Source organism: Giraffa tippelskirchi, chromosome X (genome assembly GCF_054371585.1).
Source record: "Giraffa tippelskirchi isolate mGirTip1 chromosome X, T2T-mGirTip1v1.2.pri, whole genome shotgun sequence".
Taxonomy (NCBI): Eukaryota; Metazoa; Chordata; class Mammalia; order Artiodactyla; family Giraffidae; genus Giraffa; species Giraffa tippelskirchi.
Window position 1 is genome coordinate 56,030,686 of NC_137289.1, and position 11,575 is coordinate 56,042,260.

The 11,575-nt window shown below is 45.7% G+C and overlaps 1 protein-coding gene and 1 long non-coding RNA gene across 5 annotated transcripts in view; one reads left to right on the top strand and one right to left on the bottom strand.

Annotated features, from left to right (window-relative positions):
- LOC145536861 (melanoma antigen preferentially expressed in tumors-like) overlaps positions 1-2,945 on the top strand; it is a 33,487-nt gene extending 30,542 nt beyond the window's left edge. For all 4 annotated transcript variants that reach the window (XM_081567028.1, XM_081567030.1, XM_081567029.1 and 1 more), the window contains exon 4: positions 822-2,945. In XM_081567028.1, the coding sequence (XP_081423154.1) occupies positions 822-1,335 (514 nt within the window). In that variant the 3' untranslated portion in view covers positions 1,336-2,945. The remainder of the gene's footprint in view (positions 1-821) is intronic.
- On the bottom strand, positions 2,474-7,059 carry LOC145536866 (uncharacterized). Its single transcript, XR_014076064.1, has 2 exons — positions 6,930-7,059; positions 2,474-5,720 (listed from the first exon to the last, which is right to left on the bottom strand). It is a non-coding gene; the product is annotated as an uncharacterized LOC145536866 (long non-coding RNA).
- Between the last annotated feature and the right edge of the window lie 4,516 nt (positions 7,060-11,575).

Consider the following 11,575-nt stretch of genomic DNA (forward strand, 5'->3'; position numbering starts at 1 on the left):
GGGGGTTGGGAGAAATCTGGGTTCCCTGAAAACCTCATTGTTAAGACAGAAGGGCCCATTCTTGCGTCTTCCTATGCTCCTAGTAACCTATATCTCCTTTCACCTCAGCATAGGCATTGCTCGGACTTTGAACCTAGCTGGGGGAGAATGGGGAACCTTATGGTGAGGGACAGATGAGGTTAGTGAAGGAAGCTCTGCTCACTCATTTATTCAGTGACTACGGGCAGACAGTTAGAACATGTCTGTACATAGATTTCTGAAAAAGACTCCATTCTTCTGCTCCTGGACTTTATAGCTCTCTAGGGAGGAAGGGGAGGCACTCAGAGAGAAACATTAAGTTGTAGCTCTAATGCACATGCCCGTGGATGGCTCACAAGAGTTAACACTGCCCGATAATTTTGCTCCTGTATTTTCCTGAAGGCTTAGACCCTTGAATGGAGAGCTTCTCATCTGGGAAGTAGTTAAAGGAAACCCTCAGTTGCCTGCTTCCCTGGACCCATCCTCGCCAAATAAGTCAACCAGATCCAGCACTTATTATTTTGTATATATTGAGTGCATGCGATTTTTTTCACTTAATCCTTCTTGTAACCATGAATAATAATTACTGCTGTGCACATTTTCAAGGTTAAAACCCTCTTCCTCAGAGTGGTAAAGTAACTTTCTCCGGGTCACAAATTTATAATCTCTGATCATCATGTCCACATTGATAACCACCTATTGGAAACTCGTATATAGCAGTGTATTCTAGACGAATATATTACTGTAATTTGGGGCTCTTTGCTGTCATTCTTCTAAAATAAACTTACCTTTTCTCTCCTTAGAGTCCTGCCACCTCATGTGGATACATTGTGTCTCTCTTTCTGTGGCCTTTCTATCAGAGATGTCACTTCCCTGTCCCAGAGCTCTCAGGCCACCCAGCTCAGAGTATTGAATCTCAATAACAATCAAATCTTTTCAGAAGCTTATGAGCCCTTCCAGGTTCTGCTGGAGAAGGTCTCAGGCACCCTGCAACATCTGGAGATAAATTATTGTATGATGACTGATTCTATTCTCTTGGCCATCATCCCAACCCTGAACCAATGTACCCACCTCCGCGTCTTTAAATTTGCCTTCAACCCCATTACGATGCCTGTGCTCGAGAGCCTTCTGCAGCACTTGACATCCTTGCCAAGGCTGAGGCAGGTGATGTATCCCATTCCTGTCCATTGTTACCAGGAGTGGAATTTTCTTTGCAGCGTGAACCGACAGAAACTTGCCGAAGTTCAGGCCCAGGTCAAGGCGATGCTTCACATGTTACACCAGGATCACGTGAAATGGGCTACTTATTCTGAGTGATTTCCACTGTATAAGGAGTAGTTTCATCACTGATACGTGGCTGTTAAGGGTTCATTGTTTTGCATGAAGCCCAAGTTTGTAGAGATACATATACAAAGTTCTACTATTCCAGGAAACTGGGGTTTAGGAATGTTGGATATGTAACTGACCTCTATAAAAGAGAAACCTTAAAAAGGAAATAGAGGAATTAGAAAAGTCCTCTGGATCTCTTGCCCGCTGCCCTCTACATCTTCTCGTTACTAACCAAGTTATGACTGTGATATATGCTGACTGAGGCATTATACATCACATCATTTCCTTTTCCACACTGATTGGTCCATTTATCCATTTATGGGCACTTGACACAATTGAGATCTGTTGAAACTCTTCCTAGAGGTGGTATTTGTTCAGGAATTTTACCCTCTAGGTACCTACAGATTTCCCTCTCTATTTGCTTCGCTGAGGTGTATCAGGAAGCATATGCAGGTAAAAAGAAACAGACTATGCCCACTACCTAGTGGCATCTTCATCAGCATGTTACTGCCTGATTTTTCAGGTCTCAGAAGCCCGGCTTTGTTACTGGCTGTTCCACACACGTTCACCAAGCATGTGTTATGATTTAGGAACTTTTGCACATGCTAAAAAAAACAATAAAGTCCCTGATCTCACTCAAACTGTAGATACTCCTCTCATTTACTAGCTTGTCTGTTTTCCCTAGAGCATTTGAGAACTTATTTATCCCCCATATCCTTCCCCCGCCCTTTTTTTTTTTTTTTAACATTTTCCCTTACATGATTGGCTCAAATGATACTGGCCTCTTTTGTCCTGTTGGATAGCTGCTCAGTCCTCACATCATGGCTTGAACTTTACCTCCTCAGACAGGTTTTCTGTTTTCTCTTATTTCCCCATTTAAGTAGATTTATTCTGATGTTTCTTTGTCTTAATGTACCATGTACAGTTCCTTCACGGTACACATTGTTCCGTATGTATTTATTCTGTCTGCTCTTCCACTAGAGTTGCACTGTTCAGTATGGTGCACACTAAACATATGTCAATACTGAGGTCTAGAAATTTGGCTGTTCTCATATGTGATGTACTCTAAGTGTTAGATGCACACTGTGTATCCAAGAGTCAATAAGAAACAAAGGATGTAGAATAACTGATTAATAATTTATGTATACTGTTTCCATGTTGAACTGATAACATACTGCATATCAAAAACAGTAAAGATAAGAGAATGTAAATTCTTTATATTGTTATATGTTAAAATGATAGCATTGTATTTCAAAGAATTAGTAAGGAAAATGTTAAAATAATTACCTGCTCCTATGTTTACAAGTCAATGTGATAAAATAAGGCATTTCAACACTCACTGAGAGAAAATACTGTTAATTAATAGATTGTTCCTAGTGTTTATATGTTGATAGGGTAACACAGAAAATGTCAATGATTTGGTAACAAAAAAAGAATAGAAAAATAATTAGTAGTTTATGTATAGGGTTTCCTTGTTGAAAAGAAAACAGATTGCATTTTAAAAACTTAGTAAGAAAGAAAAAATGTAACAGTATTAATGATGTGTTCGTTGTTTCCATGTTGAAGTAATAAAACAATTTTTAAAACTCAGTAAAAAATTTAGTTATTTTTCCTACATGTTGAAATGATAAACCATTTTAAAGTCTTGAGAAATTATAAAAATTAATTCTTAATTAATAACTATAGCTAACAACTTGTTCCTAACTGCATTTAAGGACTGCATTTCTGAATTAGAAAGACTAACAATCCCCAACCAGGAATCCACCCCAAGGCCTGCGGCACTGGAAGTGCAGAGTCCTAACCAACCACTGAACCGCCAGGGAAATCCCACAAATAGAATTAAGTCGGAGGCATTTTCTGTGGTGTCTTCTTTAAGCCAAATAAGCATTCAGTTATTCACAAGTTGTATAATTTTTGCATTTAAAACATCACTGAGAACCCCCCTGGTGCTCCAGGGGTTAGGACTCAGTGTTTTCACTTCCTTAGGCTGGGTTCAATCTCTGGTTGAGGAACTAAGATCCTGCAGTGCAAGCTGCGTGGTCCCCACGCCCCCACCCCCAAATAATCAATGGATCAGTTCAGTTCAGTCGCTCAGTCGTGTCCGACTCTTGGCAACCCCATGAATCGCAGCATGCCAGGGCTTCCTGTCCGTCACCAACTCCCGGAGTTTACCCAAACTCATGTCCATCGAGTCGGTGATGCTATCCTGCCATCTCATCCTCTGTCGTCCCCTTCTCTTCCTGCCCCCAATCCTTCCCAGCATCAGAGACTTTTCCAAGGAGTCAACTCTTCGCATGAGGTGGCTAAAGTACTGGAGTTTCAGCTTCAACATCAGTCCTTCCAATGAACACCCAGGGCTGATCTCCTTTAGGATGGACTGGGTAGATGCCCTTGCAGTCCCAGGGACTCTCAAGAGTCTTCTCCAACATCACAGTTCAAGAGCATCAATTCTTCGGCGCTCAGCTTTCTTCACCGTCTAACTCTCACATCCATACATGACTACTGGAAAAACCATAGCCTTGACTAGACGGACCTTTGTTGGCAAAGTAATCTCTCTGCTTTTCAATATGCTGTCTAGGTTGGTCATAACTTTCCTTCCAAGGAGCAACGGTCTTTTAATTTGATGGCTGCAGTCACCATCTGCAGTGATTTTGGAGCCCCCCAAAATAAAGTCTGACACTGTTTCCACTGTTTTCCCATCTATTTGCCATGAAGTGATGGGACCAGGTCCCATGATCTTAGTTCTCTGAATGCTGAGCTTTAAGCCAACATTTTTTCTCTACTCTCTCACTTTCATCAAGAGGCTTTTAAGTTCTTCTTCACTTTCTGCCATAAGGGTGGTGTCATCTGCATATCTGAGGTTCTTGATATTTTCCCGGCAATCTTGATTCCAGCTTGTGCTTCTTCCAGTCCAGAATTTCTCATGATGTACTCTGCATATAAGTGAAATAAGCAGTGTGACAATATACAGCCTTGACGTACAACATTTCTTATTTGGAACCAGTCAGTTGTTCCATGGCCAGTTCTAACTGTTACTTCCTGACCTGCATACAGGTTTCTCAAGAGGCAGGTTAGGTGGTCTGGAATTACCATCTCTTTCAGAATTTTCCACAGTTTATTGTGATCCACACAGTCAAAGGTTTTGGCATAGTCAATAAAGCAGAAATAGATGTTTTTCTGGAACTCTCTTGCTTTTTCGATGATCCAGACGATGTTGGCCATTTGATCTCTGGTTCCTCTGCCTTTTTTAAAACCAGCATGAACATCTGTAAGTTCACAGCTCACGTATTGCCGAAGCCTGGCTTGGAGAATTTTGAGCATTACTTTACCAGCGTTTGAGATGAGTGCAATCGTGCAGTAGTATTAGCATTCTTTGGCATTGTCTTTCTTTGGGATCAGAAAGAAAACTGCCCTTTTCCAGTCCTGTGGCCACTGCTGAGTTTTCCAAATTTGCTGCCTTATTGAGTGCACCACTTGCACAGCATCATCTTTCAGGATTTGAAATAGCTCAACTGGAATTCCATCACCTCCACTAGCTTTGTTCGTAGTGATGCTTCCAAAGGCCCAGTTGACTTCACATTCCAGGATGTCCGGCTCTAGGTGAGAGATCACACCATCGTGATTATCTGGGTCGTAAAGATCTTTTTTGTACAGTTCTTCTGTGTATTCTCATCACCTTTTATTAATATCTTCTGCTTCTGTTAGGTCCATACCACTTCTGTCCTCTATCAAGCCCATCTTTGCATGAAATGTTCCCTTGGTATCTCTAATTTTCTTGAAGACATCTCTCGTCTTTCCCATTCTGTTGTTTTCCTCTATCTCTTTGCATTGATCGGCGAGGAAGGCTTTCTTATCTCTCCTTGCTATTCTTTGGAACTCTGTGTTAAAATGGGAATATCCTTCCTTTTCTCCTTAACTTTTTGCTTCTCTTCTTTTCACAGTTATTGGTAAGGCCTCCTTAGACAGGCATTTTGCTGTTTTGCATTTCTTTTCCATGCGGATGGTCTTCATCCCTGTCTCCTGTACAATGTTACGAACCTCCGTCCGTAGTGCATCAGGCACTGTCTATCAGATCTAGTCCCTTAAATCTATTTCTCACTTCCACTGTATAATCATAAGGGATTTGATTTAGGTCATGGTCTAGTGGTTTTCCCTACTTTCTTCAATTTAAGTCTGAGTTTGGCAGTAAGGTGTTCATGATCTGAGCCACAGTCACATCCAGGTCTTGTTTTTGCTGACTGTATAGAGCGTCTCCATCTTTGGCTGCAAAGAATAGAATCAATCTGATTTCGGTGTTGACCATCTGGTGATGTCCATGTGTAGAGTCTTCTCTTGTGTTGTCGGAAGAGGGTGTCTGCTATGACCATTGCGTTCTGTTGGCAAAAATCAATGAATAAATTTACACAATTTCTGTACTAGCAAAAGAAGGAAACGTGTTAAAAGTAAATATTATAGACTTTATGCTAAGATGCCTGACCAAAGAAGAGCTTTGCTAATCAGTGGAGAAGTGGTTGCTACTGCCCCCTTGCTACTCCTGATTGGATGGATGGTTTAGTGAGGCACTGGGATGGGCCCCACCAGAGTCTGCCCAAAGGCCTGGCTGAGCATTAAGACGGTGGATCTTGACTATGTACATAGGTGAACCTGCAAGAGGATCATTAACGCGATTCTGAGAGTGTGGAGGCCACTCCAGGCAGCTCTCCAGCCTGCCCCCAGGCGGGCCGGGAAGAGGGCGGGGAGGCCGCCGGAGGCCGCTGGAGGCCAGTCCTCGCCTTTGCAAGAATCTGGCGCCTGGGCGGCAGGCAGTCGGGCCTTAGTCTTCTGAAAGGGACGACAGTGAGAAGGGGTGGCGTGAAGCGATTGGGTGGGAAGGCAGCTCCTCGCCCTCTCCCCACTCGTCTTCCTCTCCTGCCTACACCCAGAACACCCTGAACCCTGTCTAGAGGGCCAAGGCGAGCCCCGCCTTCGCGTCCCGGGAAGTCTTCTCTGGCATGTCTCTCCTGCCCGACCTCCCTGCCACGTCCCTCGAGGTTATGTTCGAGGGTTCCATGGGGCCCAGCCCCTCATCTCCAACGCTCCTTCGTCACTGTGGCCAGTTACGACACCTCCACCCCACCCCCAGCCCGGGTGTGCTGGACCAGCGCATAGCCTCCCGTGTGTCTGGGGCAGAGCCTCAGGGCTACGCGGAGTGGCTGAGGCTGCTCCCCTGCGGGTGGGCTTGCAGGCCTGCAGCCCAGGGCTTTTCCCCGCCTTCTCCGCCTCGGGCCTCCCCTCCGTCGGTTAGGCAATTTCTCCCCCTCCTCGCCTGTGGCTGGGAGGGTGCCTGAGACGCGGGTGCGGGGAGGGTCCCGGGGTTTGGGAAAGTCAAGGGGCGATCGGGGAGCCAGGGGGTTCTGCCTGCTTTCCAGGGGACCCGGGGTTGTCGTCGGCCGGCGGGCGCCCGGCGCCCAGTGTTCCCTAGTCAGGGGCCCAAAGCGCGGAAGCCTGCGTGCCCCGGGCGGTCTGTAGGTGGAGAGTGGTGGTCCAAGGCGGGGTGGCGGCTGTGGGGCGCTCCGCCCCTGCCTTGTCTGCCTCGCTGTTACCTAGCCTGTCCTGGGGCGGAGGTTTAAAGGCTCCTGGGGAGGTCGCCTGTCCGCCTTGGTGTCGGGCCCGCGGCTAGTCAGGAGACTGGTCTCTTCTTCCCCAGATTCCGCCGCTCCAAGGGGCTGTGGCGCCCCCTGGCGCCACGGTCACCCAGGCGTAGGCAGGCGGGAGGGGGCTACCGGCAGCGGTTGTCTTGCCCGCAGCCGCTTGTTCCCCTGCTTGGGACCCTCGTCCTGGAGGGAGGAGGGAAACCCCTCCGCCCCCCACACCCCCAGAGCCTGTGCGGTGTCAGAGGCTGCCCCTGCTGGTCCCTGCCTGGTGCCCCATCTGGAACTTTCCAGACCATCAGGTCCGCTGTTTCCCTCCTGGGCATCCTCCTGGGTGAATGTGCCGGGCCAGGGGCTGGTCTCTCTTGGGATGGGAGGGGGGCTGAAGTCAAAACCAAACTGGTAGGACTCTTAGCAGTGGATCAGAGTGTGTCTTGCTGATCAAAGGCCTGCGCACCCTGCTACCCCAGTGTTACTCTGCTGGGAGTGTCCTCTCAGGACCTCCAGGTCCTCCATCCCGCTAAGTTCAGACATGGGGGCACCTGCCTTTGTGGCAGATGCCTGGGAACGCTGCCCATGAGAAGGAAATAGGAAGACAGCTTACATAGAGGCCCTGGCTGCGGCCTCCGCGGTCGGCCCCTCCTAGGCAGCTTCCACGTGCTTCAAGCAGTCTCTGGGCCTGCTCCCCTGGGATGTCCAGCATGGGGAAGATCTTGCAGTCTCCGCGGTGCATGTGGCGCTAATCCGAAGGTGGTCCCAGCCCTGCTATTGGCCTAGTCGCGGTTTCCCCGCCTCCTCTGCGGCCCCTCCCCACTGTTTTCTTATCTACTAACTGGGGGCTTCCCAGGTTGGAGGAGGGGCATGCTTCCTGGTAGGGAGAGGAGGCTTCCCTAGTAGGGAGCTGATGACTAAGGGGTAAAGAATCAGCCTGCCATGCAGAAGACCTGGGTTAGATCCTTCCGTCCTTCCAGTGGGAAGAGCCCCTGGAGAAGGAAATGGCAACCCACTCCAGTATTGCCTGGGAAATCCATGGACGACAGAGCCTGGCAGGGCTACTTACAGCCCATGGGGTCCAAAAGAGGCCGACATGGCTGAATGACTAAATATGCCATGAGATATAAGTGACAAAGTAGACAAGAGATCAACAAATAATACACGTAAAAAGGAAAACACTTCCTCAATAAACCTCTACACAGATGCCAAATCACATTAGCTTAAAAAATGAAAATTAGGAGATATAATAAGTGAGAAAGCCACCTTGAAGAAAATTTTACATGATAGTAACTATTAAAAATAATATACAAACATCCTAAACACTTTAAAATATTTTAGGTAGGTAAGCACATTACCTAAGGACAAATGCATTTGGAAAGTTTGCACCAACCTAGTAAATACTGGATATCTAAGAGTCACGGTGATGGTTTCATATAGATGGAAGATGCAGAATGATTTCTTCTTCTAAATAAACATTTAGAGTGTTTAATATTTTGTAATTAGCAAAATTTGTTGAGTGAAACACTAGAAAATATATACTAATACGTTGACCAAACATTCACATGGATTTTTAGGTTTTCTTGAAGGTTTATTTCAGTGTGTGTCTATTTTTTGTCTTTCACTTCCATCATCCAAACTGTTCACAACTCTTGTGCAGATTTCTCTTCAGCTCATGCAGGAGATGGATTTCTTCTCTCAGGTCACAGAGACTCCAGAAGAACTTGCTGTTAGGAGAGAGAAAATTCCAGAAAGTTCTGCCTGATACCCTGTCTTCACTCCCTCTCCCTTGCTAAGTAAGCTGGTCTGAGACTTCCAGAGTTCCAATTCTGTCTCTGACAAACAGGGAACATCGATCCACATTGTCCACATTTTTCCAAAAGAAGCAGCATGACTTTTCCCGCTACTATTATTTCAGTGCCCACTAAGCTCCGCTTCCTGTGTCCTTTATGCTTTCCATTTCTGTCCCTGGTATGCCCTCCCTGGAACGGGCTGGACTGTCATGCAGCTACTTTCAGTACTTTTTGCAACTTTGATCTTCCTTCAGAAAAATCCCATAATATGGCAGCGGGAGTTTATTAAAAACTATTCATGGTGGTATCATGTTCCTTCAGTTAGAGCTCAGTCCCAGTGTCTGCATCTCCGTGTAGCATCTGAATGACTCCTGACAAGCTCCTATATTTCATTAAGCCTCAGCAGCCTCAGAGAGGGCCAGGACCTGGCAGTTCTGCATATCAGAGTCCTGATCAGAACACAAGAAGGAAGAAAATATGAAGCAGGAGGCACAGGGCCTGGCATGCAGCAGGCCCTCAGAGTTCCCTGGATTTGTAGATCCAAGTAACTGGGACCCAGGCCTCCTGATTTTAGCTACCTGCTTCTGCATGGGTGGCTCGGTTTCTAAGGGTTCTCTCGGTGTTACACCGGTAGCAAAGTGGGGGTGGGGGGAGGGCAGTAAGAACTGGGAGCTCAGTCTCTTCTGGCCCCTAGGGCTCTCCTCTCTCTGCTTGGAAAAGGAACTTCTTTTGAGGACTCATATTGCTTATGTGGCCCTGACAAGGTGATTTAGAGACGATTCTTGGTTCCCTTGACCATTTTTCCTTATTTTTCCAAAAACCCATGACTTCATCCCATAGACTCTCCTCACAAACACTCTGTGAAGACCTGGTCCCTGCCCACAAGCCAAACTGGGTGAGTCGGTCACCATGAGGTCTTGACCTTAGGACCCTATATGGTAGGTGGGATTGTGAGATCCTCCCCACCCTAACCCACAGGACACCCAGGGCACTCCCCTTTACACAGATGATGCTGGCACAATGGCTCAGGTTGATTGTTTTCCACTCTTTTAAGGATGTGTGTGGAGTGAGCCCTAACACATATGCCATGATTACCTGTGATGAACCTCTCCTCTTGTGGCTAAGGTCATGGCTAATGTAGAATCTTCCCTCTGCTGAAGGGGAAAGGCTCTAATCATGTGATTGCTTGAGTTTTGCAGAACTCCAGGCTCATAACTACTCCTTCAAAAATCTCTGCACTAAAAGACTTGACTAAACTCAAGCATGGCTTTTAGTAGCTTAAGGCTGTATCTTAGAGACAACCCCATCCCAACTTACCCCCACACACACCTTTAATTGTATCCTTGAAAAAGCTCAATGCTAACAATAGGATTTGCTGTGTGTTGCATCTAAAACTTGGTAGCAGACAGATATTCCCCAGTACTCACTCTTAGAGCAGTTAGATATCTTATAGTTACAATCCTTTCTCCTCAATTTGAGATGAAACATTGCCTCAAGGACCTGAGAGTCATCGCTGTGAAGTGCAAAGGTTCAGGGAGATAACCTTCCCTGTTGTTCCCTGTCCCTATGGGAGGTTAAGGGCTTAAGTTCAGTGAACACCTTGTTTCAATTTACACCACTGCTTCCTGTCAGCAATACAATAGAAGACTGTTTCTCTTCCAGATAAGTGAAAGAGAGAAAGTGTTACTCTTACCCTCAGGTGCAGATCTTTGCAAGCCCATGCACTGTAGCCTGCCAGGTTCTTCTGTCCATGGATTTCTCCAGGCAAGAATACTGGACTGGGTAGTCATTCCGCTCTCCAGGGGATCTTCCCGACCCGGGCATCGAACTCAGGCCTCCCACATTGCAACACATTGCAAGTAGATTCTTTACCATCGAGCCACCTGGGAAGCCCCACATAAGTGCTAATTACCAAATCCAAGTAGCTGCATCATAGGAACTAAGCCCCTACTCCACCCCCATTCAAACACCCCTCAATGACTTTCCCTTAGCATTCACCCATCTGTAAAAATGTCTCCAGCCTTCTTTTCAAGGATTCAAGTTCAGTTCACACTGGACAGTTTACAAGTTCAGTTCACAGTGGACTTGCTTCCTATATGTTGTTGTTCAGTTGCTCAGTCGTGTCCAACTCTTTGGAACTAGTTCTTGGCCTTGTTTGTCTTTGATACCTCTCAGGATAAATATTTGGAGAGAGGGGAGTGTCCCTGGGGTGGAGAGTGTGGGAAATCTTGGGATTCATAATTAGATGAGGGAGGGGCAGAGAAACCACGCTTACCTTTGAATCCTCACATGAACCATTCAGGATCGATTGTATTACTCTCACTGTAGTTTCTTGAGGTTTGATTTATGGCCAAGCATATTCTGGGATGTTGCAGCCACAGTTGTTATATGCAGTATACTAATTTGAATTAATTTTGTCACTCATGTTGTTCAAAACTTCTCCATCTAACTGATTTTTTTTGTCTGTTTTACTTGTAATTCAGTGAGCTGTTACATCACCTCGCTGTGACTGTTTATTTCACTATTTATTCTGTCAATTTCTGCTGCATATATTTTTACTCCTATGATAAGAAGTGCATAAATTCAAATTGCTTTATTAATATATTCTTATCAAGTGAAACCATTTATAGTTATGAAATGTTTCTTTTCTACAGTATAGTTTCCTTAAATTAATTCTCTCGTTGATGTGCTGTAACAATTTGATATTTTTAATTACTTTTGGATATTTCTCAATCATGATCTCTTCAAATACTTCTCTATTCTTCTCTTTCTTGAATGCCAATGAAACGTGTATTAGATTTATTCACCACCTCT